The 27,447-nt window shown below is 41.7% G+C and overlaps 1 protein-coding gene across 1 annotated transcript in view; it reads left to right on the top strand.

Annotated features, from left to right (window-relative positions):
- Window positions 1–27,447, top strand: part of foxn2a (forkhead box N2a) — a 78,467-nt gene that overhangs the window by 32,952 nt on the left and 18,068 nt on the right. The window contains exon 2 of the mRNA XM_084321447.1: window positions 16,209–16,780. Coding sequence (XP_084177573.1) covers window positions 16,223–16,780 — 558 coding nt within the window. The 5' untranslated portion in view covers window positions 16,209–16,222. The remainder of the gene's footprint in view (window positions 1–16,208; window positions 16,781–27,447) is intronic.

Below are 27,447 nucleotides of genomic sequence, written 5' to 3'. Positions count from 1 at the left end.
GTTGCATACCGTATATGCGATTATGCGACCATTGTACTCGCAGTCTAAAGCCCTGAATTACGGTTCTGAATAGTCTAGAGCCACAAATCATATCGCATTTAAAGGATAAGGCCGGTGTAATTTTATTTACAGAAGTCATAGAACTCTATTGTTTTCCAATTTTTTTTTTAAAACAAGTCACAGAGCCGTACTTTACTGAATTACTTTATAATGTGAGGGCGATTGCATCAAGTTGGCATCAACCAGAACAACTTCAGAGGCGATCGCTGTCACCTTATAAATTCCATGATGCTCATGTTCATCACAGTGATGAATTATACTGACCCAAGCAAACTGTACGGTGGTTTGGTGCTGTGGTAATAGTTGTGGTGGTGATGGACGCCAGGGGAAGGTGGTCTACTAGAGCCATATGAAATCCGCGATCACGGAATCGCGGACGGAATCGCGGAATTGAGCAATAAAAATGGAATCAACTGTAAATTAAAAAAAAATATATATATAATTAATGTTGTGGGACTTGTACAGCACTTTGTTCAACTTTGTCAGTGCTGTAAAGTTTAAACCTTTTTAAATCTTAGACAAACAAAACACTTTGCTTTCATGAAATATTGTAAGCCGTCATTTGAGGCTTCATAAAAGCAGCACAATGAACACAAATCTGTCAGTGCCGAGTCCGACCTCATCTTAAATAACAAACAGCATTGCTTGTTGTAATTAACAAAGAGAGGCAGAGTTGATTTTGCAAAAAAATATATATATATCATTTATATTTTTATATTTTTTAATAAACAAATTTTATTTTCATATTCGAATCCCATGCCCATCGAACGAAGCTTCGAAGTATTTAAGACAGCCCTATTAAATGGACTGTTATATCTTATTAAATTGTGGACATTTATTCATTCCCACTTATTAGACACTATTTCTGATGGTAAAATGAGCGTACAAAGCAAAATACAGAATTCTGAAATATTAAAACGGAAAAAACGGAATTTGGAAAAAAATAAAACTGATTTCATATGGCTCTATGGTCTACTCACTTTGGCTCTCTCTCCACCGAGTGGAGGAGGAGGCACCAGAGGGAAGATATTACTTTCAGTATTACTTTGACATTGCTTGATACAGACGAACACAAACAGCTTAAGTCCTCAACATTTGCATACCCTGCTGTCTGTACCTAGCCTCTCTGTCCCTCACTTTCTCCAATTTATAATTCTTTTTTTTGGCACATCAAACTCATTCACACCTGGTACAATGTTACATGTTCACACTGTAATAATGTGTTTGCCATCAACACAGAGGTCACTTAGCCCTTTCATTCATCTCACAATCTGCGTTCCAGTGTCCCACATTAATGTGATCATGTTAGGAGTGACATCGGAGACTGAGACATTACCAGAGACTTTAGCAACACATTGTCTTACAAACAACCTGAACCTACACATAGGACACAGCACATGGCCACAATAACCTATACAAACATGGGGTTAAATGAACTACCACTGACTAGCTAACATTATGTTCAAAAACACATAGAGAAAATTCAGGTGCATTTGCTGCTCCTCCAGGCGCAGATGGTTCTCGCAGCCCGATGAGAGGGGGCAATCGATGGCACGATGAGGCACCACCACGGCAGGTCTTGGGCTAACAAGCCAACGCTAGCCAGCAAGCACAACAGTTGCAATCAAGGGTCGAAACTAAATATATATCAACAGTGCAGATAATCTGAGCAAAGTATAATGAACCTTTTGGTAAAGTGGTTAATATGAATTTTGTCTTGCCATATACTAGTCATATTAGTTTCATTAGTATACTGTATGTCTACATTATTGCAAAAAATCTCTTTTGGAGAGTTTGCAGGCATAAACCACTTGGCTGTGTGGGCTGTTAGTAGTGGTTTCTGGTGTTAGATCAGACCCCCCCCGGGCCGGCAACACTAGACTAAACTAAATTAGACTTTGCAAGGACAACTAGGACGTAGTGATGCACGATATATCGGCCGCCGATATAATATCGGCCGATATGGCCGATATCAAGATAGGGCCGATATGGGCCGATACATTTTTTTTTTTTATCTTTTTTTTTGTCTTACATGTTTTGGCCTTAAATAGTTTCAAAATATCTGTCATTTCTGAAAATAAGTTACAAAAGTAAAAAAAAAAAAAAAAAAAAAGCGTTTTGGAAAATACCTCTTTGATTATCATAAAAAAGTGTTTTCTATACAGAGATATCGACATCGGTAAATATCGGTATCGGCCAGAACAGCAATATTAATATCGGTTATCGGTATCGGCCACAATTTTCACATCGGTGCATCACTACTAGGACGGCAATGCTTCGATCTAGCAAACCGGGTAGACTTGTAGAGAGACTGCTCCTAAAGACACGTTTTTCTTTTTTAGTTCAATAAATGCATGTTTCCAAATCGTATTAAATAATCATGATCTCAATATTGACAAATAATGGTGATATATATTATACCCCATACAGCCCTATCACCTGCCTTGTTCCTGGCTATTTCTGAATTCACTTGGGAGTAGGACGCTCTCATGTGGAGGACAATTAATTTGTGTGTGGGTCTCCGGGAGACTTTGGTCTTTAATGCAGTCGGACAGTCCTCAGGCTCTCACTGCCTGACATGTCTGATTGCTCTACTTTGCTGAGAGTTGTGATTCATCCTGGGTTGAGGAGGATGACTTAAATAACCTAAATCTACCTACTAGCCATTCAGTGTCTCTCGCTCCCTCTCCCTATCTCTCGATCTACCTCTCTTTCTCGTCCGTCTACCTCTCTCTCCTATGCCTCTTTTGTTTTGATCTACCTCGCTTTCTCTTCTATCTACTTTCACTCTCTAGTCTTACACCGACCCTTGGGCCTAACAAAAATAATGGTTGGTTTCAGGTTGCCGACCGACCCTGCCGATTTAGGTGCGACCCAATATATTTTATGAGTTTAAAAAAAAAATTATATATTAAAAAAAAAAAAATCCGTTTTTTTTTTTTTTTTTTTAGAATAAAGTTTCATAGAAATCTTAGTCAAACATTTAGTATTATGGATATTAAACATGCTGGCAGAGTACATGCATCCATGTTGTTGTGAACATTTTAACCCTTTCACTGCCACACGACAGCCAGTTAACCCTTTCACTGTGACAATACAGAAGGTTAGCCCTTTACTATCACACAACCGACGGCGATGCTCCATCATTAGCATCATTAGCTCCGCGGAGCTAATGATGCTAATGATGGAGCATCGCCGTCGGTTGTGTGATAGTAAAGGGCTAACCTTCTGTCGTGTGGCAGTGAAAGGGTTCATTAAATAAAGAAATTCCCTATCCATAGTCGCCGTGGGAAAGAATAAAAAAAAAAAAAAAAAATCCCTACCTACCCATGGCCAAACTGACAACCAACCTGAAACCAACTATTATTTTTGTTAGGCCTTGGCATGATTTTACAGTAGAGCAACATTTTACCCCCACCCACCACCCATCCAGCCAAACACGCACACACTACAGTAGGAGCATCTCACTGGAGACTGCACGCTGCTCCGTGGCTGTGCCAGTCGGGATGGATTATTTTCCCATTAACTCTCTCTTTGGTGGATTTTTGCTCTTAATTGAAGTGACAGCATGGTTGTCATGGTGACACAGAGGGCACAGATTAAAGCCTGTTGGGAGGCGAGCAAGAGGAGCTGTCAGCACTCGCAGCCTCGTTGACCAGCACACAAGAACTCAGGTTATCTGTGGTGGCATTATTACACACTCAATTAAATAATTGCATTTATATTTAGTCTAGGAGAAAATCCCACATTACTCGCACATAATAGATTTTACACTTTTATCTCCAAATAAGAGAAGAATAGTGCTGTCCTTGACTAAATAAGTTATTAGTTGACTGATGGTCATAGGACTTTGTTGTCGCCATATAATTTACGCTCGTTGTTTTAGCCTTATTGGTACATAATGTAAAATTGCAGAAGGACCTTTTTAAATCTAGTGCTTAGCCTTTTTCAGGAAAAACAACTAGATTAATTGACCAACAAGGTCTTGGTCGACTATAGCAGGGGTTCCCAAACTTTTCAGGCCGCGACCCAAAAATAACGGGGTCAGAACGGGGTCACCACTCACTATTATAGGAGGTAATTTAAATATATTTATTTTATTTATAAAAAAATGTATAAATGGAAATGTATGGTTGAAACATGCACACGTTCAAACGCACACACACTAATAAGCATTGGAGGCTTTTAACCAGGGCCGGACTGGGGAAATCATTTAGGCCAGGAAATATAGTGCAAAATATAGCCCCAGTCAGGCCACTTTTTAAGCAGGGGGTCTGGGGGTCCCTCACCAGGACATTTCTTGTTACAAAGACTTCATTTCCTGCATTCTGGTGCAGGCATTTTTTTATTTGTAATTGTACCCTTTAAATGCCAGTGTTTGTGATGGCATCACAAATTATTGTTAAAGAACAGGCTAGCATATGTATGATTAGCAACAACACTGATTTTGATGGATTTTCAGTTTTTTTGTAATGTCAGATTGAAAATAATACAATCTTTTATTCAACTTCAGCCCTGATCATAACACCACATATTAATTTTATGATTCTAACCCTTTAAATGCCAGTGTGTGTGATGGCATATATTTGTAATATATCAAATGCAAAGTAGATTTTTCTGGGGGGGATTATTACAGTCTAGCATGTGTCAATGATTAGCAACAACAGTTTTTTGTAAGGGTCCCGCCTCCACCAATCACATGCGGCTCCTTTTGTGTGTGTGTGTGAGAGCGAGAGAGAGATAGTTCTCCAACTTGTGCGAGTTGCAGTGATCTCCTGGTTGTTCCCCACCTAGGTTAACTAACTATTGCGCTGCTGCAACTAGAAACACTGTCCTGGCCTGCTTCTAAGTTCAGTGGCCTGACTGCAATTTTTTTTTTTTAATCATCTGGCGACCCTGCGGCGGCTCGCGGCGGCTCGCGACCCTCCTGTGGGTCGCAACCCTGACTTTGGGAACCCCTGGACCAGGGGTCGGCAACCTTTTTGACATGGAGTGCCTGTTTGAAATATAGTTGTAACTCAAGTTTCAAGTTCAAGTTTCTTTAATAGTTGTCATACAGAAGTACAGAATACTTTTGTACAAAATGCTTCTTACTGTTGCGCTCCAGAGACTGTGCAAGACAAGATAAGTATGAAATAAAATAACATAGTAAAATTAGAAGTAAAAAAAAAAGGTCACAGTGTTCAGTTTAGACATATGTACAATGTTCGATGCAGAATAGACGTAGTTACCATACAATATACAATACTGTGCAGTGTACTAATATACAATACTATATAGTGCAAGGCAGAAATGGAGAAATGGGACGAGGTGCAATTTAGGTACAATTCACAGTAGGTGTACGAGTTGTAGTGCAAATCCTTTATCAATAAATATAAAGTGTAAGTGTGTTTGTGTGATCTAAAGTGTGGAGAGTGGGTGCTGCAGTGTGTTGTTTGTTTGAGTGAGTGTGTGCGTGTGGGTGTGTGTGCTGTGTGCATTTGATGGTTGTTGCATAGTGATTATTGTTCGTTTAGCGATTATTGTTCGTTTAGCAGCCTGATGGCCTGGGGATAGAAGCTTCTTCTGAGTCTTTCTGTGCTCGCCTTAAGACTCCGGTATCGCTTGCCTGACCGCAGCAGTTCAAAGAGGCAGTTGTTCGGGTGGCTCGAGTCCTTAATAATTCTCTTAGCCTTCCCCTTGCACCGCTTGTTGTAAATGTTCTGGAGGGTGGGAAGCCCCCCTCCAATTGTGCGTTCGGCTGAACGTGTCACTCTTTGTAGTCTGCTACGGTCTTGTGCAGTGCTATTCCCAAACCAGGAGGTGATGTTGCCGGTCTGGATGCTCTCTATTGTACATGAGTAGAAGTTCCTAAGGATCTTCTGACTGACTTGGAACTTCCTTAGGCGCCTGAGGAAGTAGAGGCGTTGTCGTGCCTTCTTCACAACACTGTCAATGTGTGTGGTCCATGTCAAGTCCTCGGATATGTGGGCTCCGAGGTACTTGAAACTGTTCACTCTCTCAACCGGTGCCCCGTCGATGCTGAGGGGGCTGTAGTCCTTGACCCCCGACCTCCTGAAGTCCACAATCATCTCTTTTGTTTTGCTGACGTTCAGGGAGAGGCAGTTCTCCTGACACCACTGTGACAGGTTCTCTACCTCTTCCAGGTAGGCCCTTTCGTCGTTGGCAGAGATCAGGCCCACCACTACTGTGTCATCAGCAAATTTGATGATGGTGTTGTTGTTCCGCTGTGCTACGCAGTCATGTGTGTACAGGGAGTAGAGGAGGGGGCTCAGAACACAGCCCTGGGGGGCCCCTATGTTGAGCGTGATGGATGAGGAGGTGCAGTTGCCGGCTCTTACCACCTGGGGTCTGCCCGTCAGGAAGTCCAAGACCCACTGGCAGAGGTCATAGTTCAAGCCCAGGTCCCTGAGCTTGGCTATGAGTTTGGAGGGGACTATGGTATTGAATGCTGAGCTGTAGTCGATGAACAGCATTCTCACATAGTTCCCCTGCCTCTTGTCCAGGTGTGATGCTGCTGTGTGCAGCACATGGGCTATGGCGTCCTCCGTGGACCTGTTGGGGCCTCAACAATATTCCATGCATCGTAATTTTTTTTCTCTCATAACCAGGTCTTTTTAATGATAATTTTTACATTATTACATCATTATTGTTATTGTTATTATTAACAATATTATTATGATGGTTGTATCAACCCTAAATCTGAGTTGGGGGGGGGGGGGGGGGGGGGGAATGCAATGCTGACAAACAGCTGCATACAGTGCGACCATTTCACTCACATTTGCCCATTCATTTTTGGACACATCACACACACCATCGGTGTGTGTACTGTACGTGTGCTGTCATAGCTCCACCTACAGGCCTAATGGAGAACACCAGGATGTGAATGGAGGGTGAATGTGAGGTATATCGTGTAAATAAGTTTTGATTGATCGCAAGACTACACTGTAAAAAGAAAATAATAATAATAAGTTACCAGAACTTAAAAATATTGAGTTCAGTTACTGTGCATTAAGGTTTTCAGTTTTCAATCTATAATAAGTTAACAGAAAAATAAGTACACAACCACAATATTTCAACCTAATAAAACTATGTTTATTGTCATTGTTTTAAGAACACAAGTTGACTTGGTAATACTCACATTTTGAGTAAAAAAAATGGCTTTTAACATGTGCAATGTTCAATGAAATAATCAAATTTGTTGATTAATCCCACTGGTCACAATGGTGACCGTAATAATGTTTTTGTTATAAGGCTCTGCAAATGTTACTGAATGATGTAGCAATGTATTTCCAGCTAAATTGAAATAATAAACAAATAAAGGGTCTCAATTAAATATGTGGTAGTAAAAAGAACCTGTGGGAGGATTTCAACAAGATAAATGCGACAACAGTGCAAAATATTTCACTATAATATTTCAAAGCAAAAAAAAAAAAGAAAAATATAATATTTTTTATTTATTTTTTTAATGCTGCCCCCTGTGCCTATGAAAATGCCCCCGCATGCCTATGCAGGCACGCGTGCCTAGGGTTGCCTACCCCTGCCCTGGACTATAGGGCTGCCCCCTCAAATGCGGTCTGGTCTTAATCAACCAAGTAATCTTTTATGCTTTCTTTCCATGAGTTTGGATATTTCCTGATTTTTTTTTTAATTTAGTATTAATTTAAAAAAAGTTAATTAAAATGGACTGGTTGATAGATTTGTCAATGAAATCAACTAGGTCTAATTTATCATCGACATATCCTTTTTTATCCGCTAAGAATTTCTTTAAGGACAGCCTTAGTCGACTGATTGATTGAAAACTTTATTAACAGATTGCAGAATGGGTACAGTACAGCTCAATACACACAATTGTTAAGGGGATGCAGACAAGAGACTTTCATCTTGTTTACACCAGGGTCCCCCATTTTCAATTCATAATGACATTTATGACATACACAACATACAGATATACAGATATAAAAATCTAATCTAATCATCTAATCATGACATTTATGTAGAGCCATATGAAATCCGTTTTATTATTTTCCAAATTCCATTTTATTTTTTCCCAAATTCCATTTTTTCCGTTTTTATATTTCAGAATTCTGTATTTTGCCTTTTATGCCCATTTTACCATCAGAAATAGTGTCTAATAAGTGGGAATGAATAAATGTCCACAATTGAATAAGATATAACAGTCCATTTAATGTTTTTAAGTGCTGCAACTCAGAAATACAGTTCAATTTTACACAATATTTTTCAATTAATATTGTGACAAAATAAAAATACATATTTCAAGTGTAAACAATAGATACAGCTAGCTACTACTGACATTATCACAATGACAATGTCAGTAACCTAGCTATATCTATTATATTGTGATGAAATATAGTAATGCATAATTTAGGCACCTTTAGTTTATTTCGTTTATAAAGGACAGTGTATAATAATAATGATAATAATAATAATAATAACTTTATTTGTATAGCACTTTTCATACAGAGGTTGCAGTTCAAAGTGCTTCACAACAGTAAAAAATACAGGCATAAGCGAGCATAAAAAGATAGACAGGTAGAATCAGTGTTTCACATTAGGATCTAGCATCCCAATAGGCTCTCCGCTTACAGTTTTCAGTAACACAAATAGTAAAAATAGTTTAAAATGATTCAGTTTAAAAATAGTAAAATAAAAATAAAATTAAAATTATAAAATAGAACGGACATAAAAAATACAGGCATGAGCGAGCATAGCAAGATATGGCAAGTGACAACAATGCATAAAGTTTACAGACAATCCATGCTGATTGATCTGCCATAAGCAAGTGAAAGTTTACAGACAATCCATGCTGATTGATCTGCCATAAGCAAGTGAAGATTACAGTCTGTTCTAACAAACCAAACTGCCATGTATTAAAGTTTACAGACAATCCATGCTGATTGATCTGCCATAAGCATAAGATTACAGTCTGTTCTAACAAACCAAACTGCCATGTATTAAAGTTTACAGACAATCCATGCTGATTGATCTGCCATAAGCATAGTGTTTCACATTAGGATCTAGCATCCTAATAGGCTCTCTATTCAGTAATTAAAAAGTGCACTAACCGACGGACATAAAAAAAAATACAGGCATGAGCGAGCATAGCAAATAATAAGAATAGTTTAAAATGATTCAGTTTAAAAATAGTCATCAGTAAGAAGTAAAAAGTGCAATAACCGACACATGAATTTGATAGGCAGTGTAAGAATAAATACAAGTTGTGTCAGGATATCCCTGATGTTTCCTCTTGCCACTAGGTGGTAGCAGATATCTATCAGTGAAATGCCTGAGCAAAGAGATAGGTTTTAAGCTGTCTTTTAAAGATGTCTAGTGAGTTGGCTTCCCTGATGTTTTGGGGTAGTTTGTTCCATAGTTTTGGGGCATAGTTGATAAAGGCTGCATTACCGATCCTCTTTTGACTGCTTCTGGGAGCCTCTAGTAGTCCAGCAGCTGATGATCGCAGTGTTCTTGCTGGTGTGTAATTTATTAGTGTTGGCGATGTAGCTAGGTCCCTGTCCATTTAGAGCTTTGTATGTAAGGAGAAGGACCTTAAAGTCAATTCTAAATGTTACAGGAAGCCAGTGTAAAGCGGCTAAGACTGGACTAATGTGCTCTCTCCTTTTGGTTCTAGTTAGCAGTCGGGCTGCAGAGTTTTGGATTAGCTGAAGCCTCTCTGTGGTTTTCTTAGGGAGACCTGTGAAAAGTGCATTACAGTAGTCTAACCGGCTAGATATGAATGCATGAATTAGCTTCTCAGCATCGTTCTGATTAATAAATGGTCGTACTTTTGCTATATTTCTGAGATGGAAGAACGATGTTTTCGTCACTTTGCTAATATGAGAATTGAAGTTCAGTTCTGAATCTATGACAACCCCAAGACTAGTGACCTCAGATTTGATCCAAGGGGTTAGTCCCCCCAGGTTCTTTATTAATGTTTCTTTTTTAGTTTTGGAGCCGATAATTAGAATTTCAGTTTTGTTCTCGTTTAGTTTCAGGAAGTTCTTACTCATCCATTTATTTATTGCCAGTAAGCAGTCTGTAATGGAGCTAATCGCTGTATCATTTGGTTCAGCAGATATGTACAGTTGTGTATCATCCGCATAGCTATGGAAATCTACATTATGTTCTCTGATATCACCCAGCGGTAACATGTAAAGGGAGAAGAGTAAAGGACCTAAGCAACTCCCTTGTGCAACTCCATAGTTGTTGTCGTATATATCAGACATGTGATCTCCTAGTTTAACATAGAATTTCCTCCCTCTGATGTATGTTTTAAACCAGCCTAGCACATGGTCTGAGAAACCGACATGGTTTTCAAGACGATCGATTAGAATATCGTGATCGATTGTATCAAATGCTGCACTGAGATCTAACAGGATAAGGATGGAGATCTTATTCTCGTCAGAGTTTAGTCTGAGGTCACTGATTATTTTGGTGAGGGCAGTTTCAGTGCTATGATATTTTCTGAATCCTGACTGAAATTCTTCTAAGATGTTGTTTTCTTCAAGAAAGGAATTTATTTGAACTGAAACTATCTTTTCAAGTACTTTACTAATGAATGGTAGGTTGAATAATGGCAATCGTTTGCATTAAACAAATGGATGGGTGCACTAGATTTAGCAAGAAGCTATCATTTCCATCTATAGTCCTATGTACTGTAACGTTTCATAGCTATTTAAGTTTATTTAGATTATAAAGGGCAGTGTATAATGACAATCGTTTGCATTAAACAAATGGATGGGTGCACCAGATTTAGCTAGAACTTCTAGAAGCGATCATTTCCATAGATAGCCCTATAACGTTACATAGCTATTTAAGTGTATTTAGTTTATAAAGGGCAGTGTATAATGACAATCGTTTGCATTAAACAAATGGATGGGTGCACTAGATTTAGCTAGAAGCTAAACGTCCTAACGTTATAGCTATTTAATCACAATAGTGTCGCAAGTGTTTTGCGGGTCCAGTCCACGGAACGTTGACAGAATTAGCAAAACACCTTATCACCGGAGGCATAAAAGTCATTAGGATACTGTTCTGCTCTGAATTGAGGGCTTATTGTGGAATTGTTTAGCTTCTTGACGATGTTAACACTGAAGCAGCCAGACGCTTGAGCACCGCGGCTGTGTTGTGTGTAACACGCTGTAGAGTCCCCGCCTCCCCGGTCGCGTGTGCACCAAACGTTCCACCCAAAAACGAAATTTCAGTCCAGATTAGGTCAAATTCTGCAATATTCCACGTTTTGCAGTTGATTCCATTTTTATTGGTTAATTCCGCGATTCCGTCCGCGATTCCGTGAACGCGGATTTCATATGGCTCTACATTTATGACATACATGACATACAGATATACAGTACTGTTACATTTGTGACATACAAGATATGCAAATATACAGTACTGTTAAACAGAGATCCTAACAGGAAATATACATACGAGGGGGAGGGAACTGTAGAGCCATATGAAATCCGTTTTATTTTTTTCCAAATTCCGTTTTATTTTTTTCCAAATTCCGTTTTTTCCGTTTTAATATTTCAGAATTCTGTATTTTGCTTTGTACGCTCATTTTACCATCAGAAATAGTGTCTAATAAGTGGGAATGAATAAATGTCCACAATTTAATAAGATATAACAGTCCATTTAATAGGGCTGTCTTAAATACTTCGAAGCTTCATTCATTTATTTCATTCGAATATGAAAATAAAATTCGATTATTAAAAAAATTAAAAAGGTATATATATTTTTGCAAAATCAACTCTGCCTCTCTTTGTTAACTACAACAAGCAATGCCGTTTGTTATTTAAGATGAGGTCGGACTCGGCACTGACAGATTTGTGTTCATTGTGCTGCTTTTATGAAGCCTCAAATGACTGCTTACAATATTTCATGAAAGCAAAGTGTTTTGTTTGTCTAAGATTTAAAAAGGTTTAACCTTTACAGCACTGACAAAGTTGAACAAATTGCTGTACAAGTCCCACAACATTAAAAAAAAAAAATTAAAAAAAAAAAAAAAAAAATTTTTTTTTTTTTTTTTTTTTTAGTTGATTCCATTTTTATTGCTCAATTCCGCGATTCCGTCCGCGATTCCGTGATCGCGGATTCCATATGGCTCTAGAACTGTACATTAGGAGGAGGGGGTGGGTGTTTCGAATTGCAGCCTCCCGTAGGTGCTCTTTGAGAGCGGTTTTGAAGGTGGGTAGGGATTCACATATTTTTTACGGCTGTGGGTAGGGCGTTCCACATTGATGTGGCATAATTGTGAAATGTGTTTTTAGACCCTTGTTTGAGCCGAATCTGCGTTGCACATGATTTGTGGAGCTCCCTCTGGTGTTGTGATCGTGGTATTCACTGACCTTTGGGAAGTACCTCGACATGTACATGGGTACCTTTCCTTAGTGGTGTAGTGTATCTTGTAGACCAGGCCCATTGCAAGTTGCTGTACTCTGTCGTCTACTCTAAGCCATCCTAGGTTGTAAAAATGGGCAGGGGTGAGGTGGGTTATTAGGAGTCAGGTCAAGCAGTAGTCTGACCAGTTTGTTTTGTGATGTTTGTCTTGTTTTTAGTGCCTTTGAGGTGCTTTGGTACCATGAGGTGCAAGCATAGTCGTAGTACCCCTGAATGAGTGCTCCTGCCAGAGTCTTCAGGGTATTCTTGTTTACCAGAGAGGAGATCTGGTACAAGAATCTTAATAATAATAGATCAAATTTATATAGCGCCTTTCATAGAACCCAACGTCGCTTCACAATCGGGACAAAAAATAGGGCTAGGGAAATAGGGGGGAAAAAGGGGATGAGGGAAGGTAAGGGATAATGGACCTAATCTAATCTAAACTAACTGATGGGGAAAAGCCTTGGTGAAGAGGTGTGTCTTGTTTGTTGGTTGACTTTTTTTATTACATTGTTTGCCATTTTGTCACAGGAAAGATTTGCCTCTAGTCTAGGATGGACCCCAGGTCTTGTCATTTCATCTTTCCTTCAGCTTTCCTTGACTAAGACCAAACCGCTCAATTGACTATGGCCACGTCCACATGTATATGGATATTTCTGATTAATTTGTTCCCCCTCCATTTTCAAAGACATCCCTGTCCTCGTGAGAACACAACACCTATTTAAAATGCTCACATTAGCATGCCAGGCCAGTAGGTAGTAGGGCTGACCTTCGATTTTTTTTGGGAATTCGAAGCTTCGGGGCAGATATTTCGATTTTAATTCGAAGCTTCGACAAATGTAAAAAAGAAATTTAAATTTTTTTTACAATTTTTTTTTATGTTGTGGGACTTGTACAGCACTTTGTTCAACTTTGTCAGTGCTGTAAATTTAAATCTTAGACAAACGAAACACTTTGCTTTTATGAAATATTGTAAGCCGTCATTTGAGGCTTTATAAAAGCAGCACACAAATCTGTCAGTGCCGAGTCCGACCTCATCTTAAATAACAATGTAATTAACAAAGAGAGGCAGAGTTGATTTTTTTTTTTTTTTTTTTTTTTTTTTTTTTTTTTTAATAAATAATCAAATTTTATTTTCATATTCGAATCCCATGCCCATCGAACGAAGCTTCGACGTATTTAAGACAGCCCTAGTAGGTAGCATACATTTTTATTGTCAAACACGGAGAGAAGAACATTAGGAGCATGCGTATTGAGCTTATCCTTGAGCAGAAAGTTACCGTAATCATACACACAGATAATATATTTATACGCCTCTGCATGTGGTGTAATGATGAAGTAAAGCTAGATTGCCTTGTAACCATGCAATTAAACCTAACAGTACCGAACACACGTAAACATTGCTCTTAGGTTCCTGGTGCATGCTCAGTACATACTGTAAAACATGTGGAAGTTGAGATTCAGATTATTTTATGTCAGTACCACTACCTTACAGCAAAAAAAGAGTGAAATTCCCTTTTGTTGTGGTTCCTCGACCACAGAAGCAACCAATATAATATAAATAATATTAAATTAGCATAGTAAAAATAAAATATGACTAAAATAAAGATGACTATACAGTTCTAAAAAGGTGTGCAGTGCAGATAACAGGATGTAGATATTATAATTATACTATCAAATTTAAATAACAAAATGGCTGATAATGAAAAAAAAAGATCTAACCCTAACTAACCTTACTGTCATGCACTTACTGTCCTAATAAACTAACCGACACTGTAACACGCAACACTTTGATGAACATTGTTACTCAGCTGATAGAGTTGTGCCCTTCCTGATGACTTGTCGTACAGAACTTGTAAGTCGCTTTGGATAAAAGCGTCCGCTAAATGACTAAATGTAAATGTAGAAGAAAAACTTAAAAAATAAATCATGAGGGATGCATGAGAGATAATGTATGAGAGATCATGATGTCAGGGTTTTGCAAAAGGTCCGAAACGCAGAGAAATTACATTTTCAAAAATATCCATATGCTTATGGGGAGCCCTGAGGTTATTCTGTCTATTTAAATAACAAGCTATGCAAGTAGACATGTGTAGACTGTGTATTTGTATGGGAAGTGGACATATCATCAGGAAGTAGTTATAGGAGTGTTGAGGAGAAAAGCATTTTTAAGTAGCCTATATCTTATACCCTCTAGCCGTCTAGCCTTTATACCCATAAGCCCAGTTAAGAATACCCACTCAAGTATCATTGCTCTCTCTAGTACAAAATAGTTTACTCGTTTTAAACGCTAATCCTACAGGTTTGCAGGGCTCCATATCAAAAGGAAGCCTTCCATTGATGACCTGAGGGTTCTTGGGCGGCGGCACTTATCAGTGCTGTTGGTCTATTGAAAGGTTGAATGGGGTACGTGACCGGTGGGCTGAGCCACGGGCCCTTCAAGAGCCGTCCACTCCATGGGGGATGGAGGGCCGCCACTCACTCCTGCGGCCGCGGCATGATTTTGCGGGCAGTTTCATGCTAATTTACACTTAATGAGCAGCTGCGTCTGGTCCGCAACAAGGTGGGCGTTGAGTAGGGGAGCCTGAAGTTGCTTAGTCACTTGAGAGGCCCTTGAAGTCCTCGGCTGGCGCCTAGAAGGAGAGGGCGTGGAGAGCCTTGTGGTCCTGTGTAGCGTTTGGAAGTGCACATGGAACTTTATTTTATTAGAATGGCCGTTCTGACTTCAAATCCACATGCCTTGTGGCTCAGACACCTTGTAAATATAAATAGCATATTCCACCTCTGTGAGATGGTCTATAACAATCTGAACTGTTTCGTGGTCAAAATAAAGAATGCTCGTGCCAGTCTGCCACAACTCGGGCGCTTTAGCCACATTGAATTCCTAATACTTGACGGCACACCCATCGCCTCTTGGTCAAAACCGAAAAAATCCCCAAAATGGAAATAATAATCTGATTTCACACAGTTGAGACTTGGGGCAACATTTGGATGCAAAAACCTTGCTGTTGGCTCCTATTTAGTGTAGCCATTTGAATGAAAAAATGCAGACAGGATTTTGACAGGCATTTCTCCAACCAATGATCAACCGATGAACACCATCATGTGCACACAGAGGTTGGCTACAATTTGCGTGGTTGTTTGTTCTACCAATCTTTGTGAGGGGAGTGGCTGAAACTGCATTCTGAATAGCAGTGTGGGGACGGAGCTCCCATGTGATTACATTATGGCAGAATGTTTGACCTCCCTACCTTGTATATAATCACTGTTGGCTTGGCTTAGTGTGTATATCATTTGAACATCGCAGTGGCAGTTGTGTGATCAACCTTTTAAGTCTCACACTCTGTTCACACATAAAACAAGTAATTCCCTTCACAACATCATCCAGTTAGCCATCTTATGGACGGAAGTACATTTCCATTGAAGTACACACATGGAAAGGCGTTTTGTGTTAGTTTGTGTTGTGCGGTAGAGGATCCCAGGAGAGCAGAGAAGAACTGCAGGGGGGTGGGAGGGTGGGCCCTCTGGGGGAATGCTTTGGGAAAACAAAGTTGAGCACTTGGACAAGCAAATCATTCCAAAGTGTCACATCCACTCATTTCACATTGCCAGCTAACTGTATGTTTTGGAAGCGGGATCGCCATCAAAGCCACCGCGGTTTTCACTAGCTGTATGTGTCGCCTTTTCGATTAGCTAACCAATTCAACCTCTTCTTTCCTTTCTCTCCTCTCGTTCTCCCCACACAGACCTCCCTGGTTTAATGGGTCCAATCAGTGGGATGTCGCCAGACAAGAAAGCGTTAATTCCGGGCGTGCAGGAGGAGAGGGCGGGTCGGAGTGACGCCTGTGGTGCGGGGACCACTCTGCCCGAGGCCGAGTGTGCGTCCAGCCCGCTGGCCACCAACGTGGACAGCACCGCCGGCTCCGCGGACGAGGAGCTGACCAACCTCAACTGGCTTCACGAGAACCTGCTCCAGAACTTCGCGTTGGGAGGACCCGAAGCTCAGGCCAGTGTCAGCCCCCTCTTTGACATCGAGGGGGACAGTGGAGCTAATCAGGGCCCCTCCTCCCCGTCGCCGCGCAACAGAGGCAGAGAAAGGGACTCGCTGAAGTCCAAGCCGCCCTTCTCCTTCTCCTTACTCATCTACATGGCCATCGAGCAGTCGCCCAGCAAGTCTCTGCCTGTTAAGGAGATCTACGGCTGGATCCTCGAGCACTTCCCCTACTTCTCCAATGCCCCCACCGGCTGGAAGAACTCGGTGCGTCACAACCTGTCCCTGAACAAATGCTTCCGCAAGGTGGAAAGGAGCTTGGGAAAGGTGAGCAGGCAAAGCCATTTATTCAACCTCCATACACTTCACGTTAGGGGTGGACGGTATAAACGGTATACGGTATAAACGGTATGAATTTGCTCTACGGTATGGATTTTGACTATACAGTGTAACCGGTAGTGCAGCTCTAAAATAGCAATGACGTCATGTAACCACAGCGCGACTATTTCACTCGCATTTGCCCCTAAAAATAGATAGAATTAGTCATAGATAATAGATATGTGCGAACTGGAAAAAGTTATTTAGGAGGCTTCGCGCAGTGGGCGTTCCAGCCCCTACCGCACGCATGTAAACACGGGTCTAGTAGTCTAGTGGGACGGCACACGGGAGGACGGCGGCGTCTCCCTGAGCTAACGTTAGCTTAGCTACCGTTACAAAATGACCCAGTCAACTATTCACTTTTAGTTTAATACATGATGGGGCATTGTCTAACCGAACGGTATCTAGTCGGCCAGCTACCGATAGCTCCTGACATCAACAAACGCCCCACAAAGTCTAGTACTAGAGACGTGTATGCTACCTGTTAGCTCACGTTAACACAAGTTAGTTCACCGTTCAAAACGAAATGTCCCATTGAACTAAATAATTCACTGAGACGTTGTATTAACGTTATATATCCGGCTAGCAGTAGCTACAGATAGCTCCTGATATCAATGTCTTATAACACTGATTCGATGCGTATTTGAGCTGAGGGCTTGCTAACGTTATACCAATACAATAGGGTCCAGGTGCAGCGCCGGAGAATCCTGGCCGTAGCTCTGCTCGAGGCTACTCGAGTATAGGTCCAGGTGCAGCTCCGGAGAATCCTGGCCGTAGCTGGAGGCTACTAGAGTACACACAGACAGTGGAGCTTGTTGCGTGGTGGCGATGTCTCGCAGATAATACAAGTACAAGTCTAATTATATAATATATATATTTTATAAAAAAAAAAATATATATATATAAAATAAAATAAAAAATTATCAAAAACGCTGATACCGTGATATATACCGTTACCGTCTATGCTTCAAATTATACCGTGATATAAATTTTAGACCATACCGTCCACCCCTACTTCACGTTAGCGAAACCATAACAAAGGGTCCAAAATACTTCCATAGCAGTGGTTCTCAGCCTGGGGTCCAGGGACCTCCAGTGGTCCTCGGGTGTTCCAGGGGGTCCCCAGAAAGAAACGGGAATAGTTGAACTATTAGGCCAATGAGAAAATATATAAGCTATTCTGATCATAGGTTTCACTTTCCCCACTGGTGTTTCAGCTATAGAATTCTGGACATATTTATATTTAATAACGAAAATGTCTTCAGGTGGGGGGTCCCTGAGACACAATCCCATCAAATAGGGGTCTGTGTAACAATTTGGGGGTCCTTGACACAAAAAAGGTTGAGAGCCACTGCTCCAGAAGACCACATTAAGACCATGAAAACACTTGAGAAAGGTTCCTACTGTGATTTGGTATCAGTATCTTTTGATATCTGGAGATTCCTACAGAAATGGGCAATTTTGGCGATGATTGATGAGCTCTCCTTTCTGACAGCGGCTCAGAAGATCCCACTCGTTGTCACCACACCTAGGCAAGCCATGCGTTCTCTGAATGGCCAGTGATACTCAACCTTTTCAGTGGCCCATGAGGACGTTTATTACATCAGTTTATTATTTTTATTATATCATTATATCACATTTCGACAACCGTATTTGATTTGAATGAGCATATCGCCAGCGGGCTCAGTTTTAAAGCCAGAGTGACCCCAATTACAACGGGTCCCTTGACCTCTCACCTTAGGATATTTGTAATTGGGCTCACTGGAACCATAAGAGTCTCTACTTTACAACCATGTCCAATTGATGATAGTTCCATGTGGTTTAGGGTAAAAACTGTGCAGTTTTCTGCAAAAATATGATTTTTTCTTCCCCCTTTTCTTTCTTTCACTATACAACCACAATTATATGCGGTGGAAACAGGCACTCATTTCATGAGGCAGTGTGAGGTTTCAAAGGTCAAGTAAAACATAATAATAATGATGATTTGTGTCACTACATTGAAAGGGCTACTATGGGGACTTGCATCATCACAAGTGAATACAATTGGGCTAATTGGATTCTCAATAGTCTTAGCTTTGCAGCCATACCCAGTTTGTGTGATCCCAAGGACCACACTATGCAGAAATAGGCTAAATACATCTCTGCATGACTATCATGTCATTGCATGGCTTGGTTTTGCCATAAAACTGCATGGGACGAGTATAAAGTATGGCATGGTCAGCGTTTCCGTTAGCCGGTAATTACCGGTATTTGACCGGCAAAATCTGTTGAAGTCCGACATATTTAATCTCTCCGGTCATAATGTCCGGTGAAAATAATTCCCTCTAAACACAATTAGATTATTTGAATTGTATTAAAATAGGCTAAAATTAAATAGCCTATGCGATGAACGAAACAATCATTACATTTGTCGTTGCTTCACCAAGCAGCCGGTCTAATAATGACATCCTGTTGTCAGCGCGAGCTGGCTACTGATATTTGCGAGAAGCATGGCTTGGCAGGGTGCAGTACTCCAATTCAGCCATTGGCAATTCAGCTGTTGGGTGGGGGCGCTGCTGAGCGGTTTCCAGACGGGACCTAAAAACACCACTCTGCCTGCTCCATGCTTCACGTAAATATATCAGCAGCCAGCTTGCGCTGACAACAGGATGTCATTATTAGACCGGCTGCTTGGTGAAGCAACGACAAATGTAATGATTGTTTCGTTCATCGCATAGGCTATTTAATTTTAGCCTATTTTAATACAATTCAAATAATCAAATTGTGCTTAGAGGGAATTATTTTCACCGGACATTATGAGCAGCACCAAGTCGTTGGGAGGTGGAGATATACATCACGGCGCAAACCCACGATAATGTTGCCATCTCTCTCTGCCAAATTTCTCAGTTCTTCGCTTGATATAATTAATACAAATGTCCAATATAACGGAATTCGTTAGCTCATAAAAATGTGATTATAACAGACTGCTGTTTATTAAGGTCGGGCAGACTGCCCACCGACACTTCAAGTCGGCAGCAGCACGAAGTCTCGAGGGACTTATTTTATTTGGAATATATTAATGACTATATACGCAAAAGTAACCTAGTTTTAAGTTAAAATATTATAAATGCCTTGATGATGTCATTCTTTATATAGGCCTATCAATTGTTTTTAAGCTCAATAAACTCTGACCGGAATTTATCCCATTTGTCCGGTAGATTGAAATCTACCGGACACTCAGACCTGCAAAAAAAAATTCTAACGGAAACCCATGGCTGTAAACAAGAGACTGCCGTGGTTCCGTTGAGCACATTTCTATTCACATGCCTTGAGGTGAAAGGTCAAGAGACTCCTTTTGAATGTGGCCACATCAATTCTTACTGTTAACCTTGGAGCAACATTTAGGCCCTTTCCTGATAAACTAGCCTGACCTGGTTGGTACCTACGGATTCACCACAGTCTCTAGGTTCACATCATACAGCTAGCTTAAACATTCTTTCTAGAGCTTGTCAAAGACCGTAATGACTGATGTCCCCAATTACTCAATTCGATTTAAGGGCTAAGTGCAGCTCCCACATGCTAAGTGTTTGATAGTATTCATTAGTTATTGTGTTTTATGGCATTGCTGCTCTGTTACACGGTATACACGTGATGGGAAAGTGAGGAGAGACGGGAATAACATTGGACCAAAGGTAGAGAGCTGCACTCAAATCTGAATACCACCAGAACTTACCAGTTAGGGTTCAGACTTCATTCTGATCCAGCGCTTAGTGGGTTCTAACAAGAGAAAGCTAATTTTAGCTGTTGTTGGTCTGGCATACTTGTGTTCCATTTAGATGACCTGTGGTGTTAGTATGGTCTTGTTAGGTCCACGTGATCAGAGCCATGTCTGCGTTATTGAGTATCTCCACTATAGAAGTGTTTGTGTGTGTGTGTGTCCCTGCTGCGGCGGAGCTCATGTGACCGTGTCCGGGTGTGACGCAGCTGTACCGCAGGACCCCTGACTCCCCTGCGATAAGGCTGGAATCCAGTCAAGGTCACAGACCCTCCTACGGAAGAAACGCAAACACAGCAAACTAAGATAGGGCTTTATCTCTCGACGAGCACAGCAAGGCGCTGCAACTGTTTCACAGCGCGGCAGGGGAGTAGCCCACAGTCCGAACACAGCTTGCTTACCTTCACACAGAGAGCTAGAAAGGAGAGCCCTCCTCAGCATGTCCCGGGACAGGGATATTTGCTTCCTTTCTAGTTTTCTGCTGCACGTCCGAGTAGAGTCTTGGGCACATACTGTAGTAGGGCCAGGAATAAATATTGAATGGTTTCACTTAAAAATCCCTAGATCAATCTTTTAATCTATGCCTTTTCTAAGTGGCATAGTGTTATTTGTAGCCTCCTGTCGTACAGATGTCTCCCAATGTCAGATGTTGCAGAGTTTCTGCCTGAACTACTGCTGAACTACTGCTGAACTACTACAGAACTACTACAGAACTACTACTGAACTACTGCTGAACTATTACTGAACTACTGCTGAACTACTGCTGAACTACTACTGAACTACTGCTGAACTACTTCTGGACTACTGCTGAACTACTACCGAAACTCAGTTCACCAAATTACATCTTTTGACAACAATGGTGTCGGCCCTATGAAACCAGCGACATCAAGCCTAATCAAATTTAATTGATCAGAATCGAACCCTGTGAGTCGAAATAGAATTGAACCGGCTAATCAGTGCTGATATCCAGACCTATATACTGTATGCTCCTCACAAAACCTCTTTCTTTTTCTTTAACCCTTATTTATCCAGGAAAGATTTGTGGAGCATGTATGCTCTTTTCAGCAGTGCCCTACTTCCAGCTGACACAGTTTCACATATACACATACCTGGTAGCTACTCAGTACAGCCATAGCTTCACATATACACATACCTGGTAGCTACTCAGTACAGCCATAGCTTCACATATACACATACCTGGTAGCTACCCAGTACAGCCATACTTTCACATATTCACATACCTGGTAGCTACCCAGTTACAGCCATAGTTTCACATTCACATACCTGGTATCTACCCAGTACAGCCATAGCTTCACATATACACATACCTGGTAGCTACCCAGTACAGCCATACTTTCACATATTCACATACCTGGTAGCTACCCAGTACAGCCATAGCTTCACGCGGGGGGGGGGGGGGGGGGGGGGGCAGCTAACAATATACTCGTTATTATCACCATACATAACGCTTGCTTATATTGAAACACGTTGAGATTAGGGCCGTTCTTTCAACCTCGAGGTAAACAAATCATAGAAGGTAGCCACTGCCGCATGCCGGCACCATCCAGGTATCGACGTGAGCTAACGGTAGCTAGTTAGCCCGGCCGGCAGCCCGGCACCATCGTATCAACGTGAGCCAGTTGCATTAGGATTAAAAAATGTCAACACTCACTCACCCCGTTTTATATTACATTCCCAAAGAAGTGCCTCCGTCTCTCGTAGTCTCGTTGTGCTGGATGAAGTCACTGGCGAGTCGACTCATGGCACAAGGGTTTTGCTTAAATCCGAACGGACTCCAGTCCTTTAATTGTCCAAATGCGACAGTGTGTGCAAGTTTAGCTCTTGTTTGACAAAACGTTAGCCATCTGTGGTCAGGGAGCTCATCGTGGGCTGGAGTGACGGTGGTTAACTTCGACGCTTCATCGTTCAATGGTAACATATTATTATTATTGCTTAAGCTTTAGCAGCTGCTCAGAGATAGAGGAAATGCATACAGGTTAGTGTATGCTCAGCTCTGTGCGGGGAAATACGGACCGCCTCCCCTGCCCTCTGCTGGCCGTGCTGTGTGTGTGCACGCACTTCAACCAACTCGAAAGTTAACTCCGTTTCACTAATGGAAACCGAAACCCAATGCCGTCCCTGTATAAACTCCGTTTCAGTGGAAATAGAAACTTAAAACCAATTGTGATTTTGACGGTATTGATTTTCAATACCGTCGGTATTTCTAAATTCCCCGGTATACCGTAATACCGTCATACCGCCCAAGCCTAATAGACATACCTGGTAGCTACTCAGTACAGCCATAGCTTCACATATACACATACCTGGTAGCTACTCAGTACAGCCATAGCTTCACATATACACATACCTGGTAGCTACTCAGTACAGCCATAGCTTCACATATACACATACCTGGTAGCTACTCAGTACAGCCATAGCTTCACATATACACATACCTGGTAGCTACCCAGTACAGCCATAGCTTCACATATACACATACCTGGTAGCTACCCAGTACAGCCATACTTTCACATATTCACATACCTGGTAGCTACTCAGTACAGCCATAGCTTCACATATACACATACCTGGTAGCTACCCAGTACAGCCATACTTTCACATATTCACATACCTGGTATCTACCCAGTACAGCCATAGTTTCACATATTCACATACCTGGTATCTACCCAGTACAGCCATATTAGTTTCACATATACAGATACCTGGTAGCTACTCAGTACAGACATAGCTTCACATAATACACACACCTGGTAGCTACCCAGTACAGACATAGTTTCACATAATACACACCTGCTAGCTACTCAGTACAGACATAGTTTCACATAATACACACACCTGGTAGCTATCCAGTACAGCCATAGTTTCACATAATACACACCTGCTAGCTACTCCGTACACGTACAGCCATAGCTTCCTAATGTTGGAGACTGTTGATCAGCACCGCTGGAGCAGTTTGTAAGTTAAGTGCCTTGCTCAAGGGCACACCATCAGTAGTTTAGGGAGGAGTCCGTGTTTCTCATTCACTCACATTTCCCCATTGGTCTGGGGATTCAAACTGGCAACTTTTGGTCACAATAAGCCTGCCTCTGTAACCCTTTAGCTAGTCTCAAGCAGGCTGAATGCCATAGTCCCACTCTTAACTCACATGTACATAGGCCTGTTCCTTCTCCTTTTCCTTTTCCCCTTTTGAGTTAAACTGTCAAATTAACGCCTTCCACTCAAAGTCAAAGTAACGCACATTCATTCACTACCATGTCCAGTGCCCACACAGGCATGTCTTCTGATCTAATCAGTGACGTAACTGGGCTGCTCTATAGACAATGAATGATTTTACGGGGCCATAAAATATTTGTGTGATCTTTTCCCCCAAATGAGGTTTTAATTTGGGTTCAGATCGTCTAGCAATGCTAATTCTATAATAAAACACAAGATACCTGTGCCCTAATGATAAGGATAAGCGCTCGATAAAGAAACCCCATTGCCAAAAGAAAGTCTAACATGCATATAAATACTCTACTATGGAATTATGCACTATGTATTATGTGGCCCATAATGACCCACAAGCAGCCAACTTCAACAGACCCGTACTTAACCTCTTTTCATACAAACATTTTATGGCCTCATAAAGTCAGAGCCCCATTCATTGTCTATGGAGCAGCCGCAGGTTTTTCATCCTAGTTTACATCTCTCTCTGATTTCTGCTGATGAGTCATGAGCTGAAAGGTCACATAATTATATTCCTTTTCATAGTTAATATAGGTCATTGAGGTCCCCAAAACATGTATTTGGAGGTTGCTTTAGCTGAAAATACCACTAGGATTACGCATTCTAGCACAACCCTGTTTTTCAGTCCCGTTCTCACCTGTTCTGTGTCTGTAGCCTGTAGTGACCTGCAGCTTCCCACGCCCCCGAGGGCGCACGCGCAGAGGGAGGCGTCTGGCTCACAGAATTCAGATCAAACTGCTGTTTACGAGCGAGCTGCCATCTTGAATACTTGAACTTCTCAAGACATCTCGACACTGAAGTCAAGGATCGCCTGTTGTCGGTTCGAGCCCAGCTCTCGGCGTTGTTCCAGCTTGGCTGGTCGTTCATACTAATACAATTGGCAGTATTAGGGGGTGGGAAGCTGGTGGGTGGGGATCGGACGCTGTGGACAGCGACTCCTACAGGTCGGTTGGTGCGCCTGCACAGTAGAATCAGGAAGCGACGAGGGCGGCGTGTCCCTCCCACGCAGACCCTCGCCGCTGAGAGATCGCGCTGTGCAGGTGAAAAGATGCGACGGCTGCCTCCTCGAGTACCGGAGGGGACACGTGATGCAAGGCTTCGTCCACATTACAGCCGACCTGTGGGAAGCATGGCCTAACAACGTTCGAGACGGGAGGGTAGAATTGGATAATACAAAATTGGGGACGAGAGAAAAATAGAAAAATGGGGAGAAAAAGTAGATAAAAAAAATAAAGGATCGCCTGTTGTCTCTGCTGAGCCTCCACTTGACGTAGGAGGGAGAGGCCAATCTGAATGGCTTGTTGAATCACATGTTTTCTGAACTAGACGGCTCGCAAAAACCTGACTTATTTCACCGTTTTGTATGTTAGTAGGCCCAAATGTACCTCAAAAGTGAGTTTTTCACATTATGTGATCTCTAATATTGTGAGTAGATGCACTTTAATACACTGAGTCAGCAAGTATCCATTTACTATAATAGTCCCCCATCATGAGTGTTTGAATTTGAGGTAGGACTGAGCAATTTAATCGAGGTTCAATTCCTATTACGATCTTTGCTTCTCACCATCACAAAAACAAGATTAATCGAGATAAAATGATTATCGTGCCGCATGCCATGTTGCTCTTGTCTTGTGTTGTAAATTAGGGGTGCACCGATGTATCGGTCGGTTATCGGTATCGGCCGATAAGTGCCTTGTTGACTGCAATCGGCCTATCGGCCGATAAGCTCGAATGTGCCAATGGCAGTAGCCGATAAATATCCATCAATTTGTGTAGTGTCAAAAGATCAAAAAAAAGTTCACTCGCGACCTATCTGCACAACGCCGTCCCCAGTCCCCCCCCCACACACACACAAGCTACTGCATCAAAGTTACTACTTATGATTAACAAGGCATTCGTTTTGTGGCATTAACGTTATATAGTTAGTGTTACACGTTCAATAACATCAGCATATTATTTACCCGAACATAGCAAGTAAGCAAGGCATTACTCCGTTCATAGCTCAGTTCCATTCCGTTGCTCATTCCGTACCCATTCTGCAATCTGTTAATAAAGTTTTCAATCAGACACATGTATAGAAAGGCTTTGTTTTATTATAACATTCGTTGCAGTAAAATCATTATGCCTCTGCGGAGCTAAACGTCGGCCGCGCCGCCACGGGGATCTAACGTTGTTGTTGTTGTTGTAGAAAACCTCGTCAAAATCAATGGCAAACAAAAGCGGAAGTAAAAAATGTATACGCGCTTGCCGATTGGTGGTAACAGCAGAGGCGGGTGCAAGCGGTGTGTGACGTAATTGGCAGAATCGACTGTCAATCAAAATGTCATTGGTTGAGAGCTCTGGTTGAGACAATAGTAGCCAGCTGCAGCCCGGTAGACCATACTGGCAGAACTAGTATCTAGCTGCAGCCCGGCAGACCATACTGGGAGAGAGATGGTGCTATTTCTTGATGTTTCCTTTTTTTAAGTAAGTAAAGAGGCCTATGTTCATATCGGTGAGCACAATTTGTAACACAAATATACAGTAGTTTCATAAAAAAAAATATATATATTACAGAAAAGAAAATATTACAAAAAAAAAAAAAAAATATTTGCCACAAATATCGGTATCGGCCGATTGTGTTAGTTGAACAATCGGTATCGGTGGCAAATTTTCATATCGGTGCATCCCTATTGTAAATGCAGCGCACCCTTCCTTCACAGCAGAGAGCTCCACCCCTCGTCCCTCAAGCTCAGACGGTAGTTTCAGCTCACGTTGAGAGGGAGGAGGGAGCCACGGCACGTTTATCTAGTTACTTTGAAACGTCTTTGGTAACTTGGTCGAGAAGGAAATACAAATGTTCTCACTTATTCATTTATCTTTTTGTTTTTCCAGTTCAATTATATTTCCAGTTCAGTTTGCATATGATCTCAAAACGATGTGAGTGATCGTATTTAATAATCGTGATTATGATTACGTTTGAGTGCTGACTTGTGACCGGTGGTGGTGCTGCTGCTTTGGCTGAGCACTGATCTTCCCTCACACCCTGGGTGGCTAGCGACACGGCGCAGTGCAGACTCCTCTGTGTGTGTGTGTGCTACTGCTCACACAGGGGCGAGCCTTCCGTCTGCCGAGAGTAGACCAGCACCCGGTTTCACATGACACTGCCTGGTAGTTTCCGTTGCCATGGTGACATTTCCTCCTTTCCTGCGTCGTCGGAGCGGGCTGGTAATCTGAGTCAAGGTTACCCCCCCCCCCCCCGCTCCTGGGTAAGAGCACACCGCTGTGAGATAAGGCCACAGTTAGTGCGCACTCCCCGTGTAGTCACTCGCTCGCAGACAAAGTCCTTCAGTTGCCCACGTACTGCTCTCTCGCGAGTGATCGCTTCCACCTTTTGTCTTGCGTAGTCACTGTGACTATCCAAAACAATTGTTATCATGCGTCAGACAGAATGTAGGATATGAACAAACGCCGTCTGTACACCCAGTGGGCTGTATGATGCATGTTTATCAACGTTTTTCCTCGACAATTTGTCAAAGTCCCAGCAGGGTTTAAATTGGTAATCACATGTTTTGCATTCTGACTCATTTGGCAGCTAAGATCCCTGTAAGAGTCAGCCATGCAGTAAAATGAGGGT

Source organism: Notolepis coatsorum (genome assembly GCF_963971535.1).
Source record: "Notolepis coatsorum genome assembly, chromosome: 9".
NCBI classification, from domain to species: domain Eukaryota; kingdom Metazoa; phylum Chordata; class Actinopteri; order Aulopiformes; family Paralepididae; genus Notolepis; species Notolepis coatsorum.
Note: the sequence above shows the minus strand (reverse complement) of the source record. Positions and strands in the feature narration are given on the sequence as shown.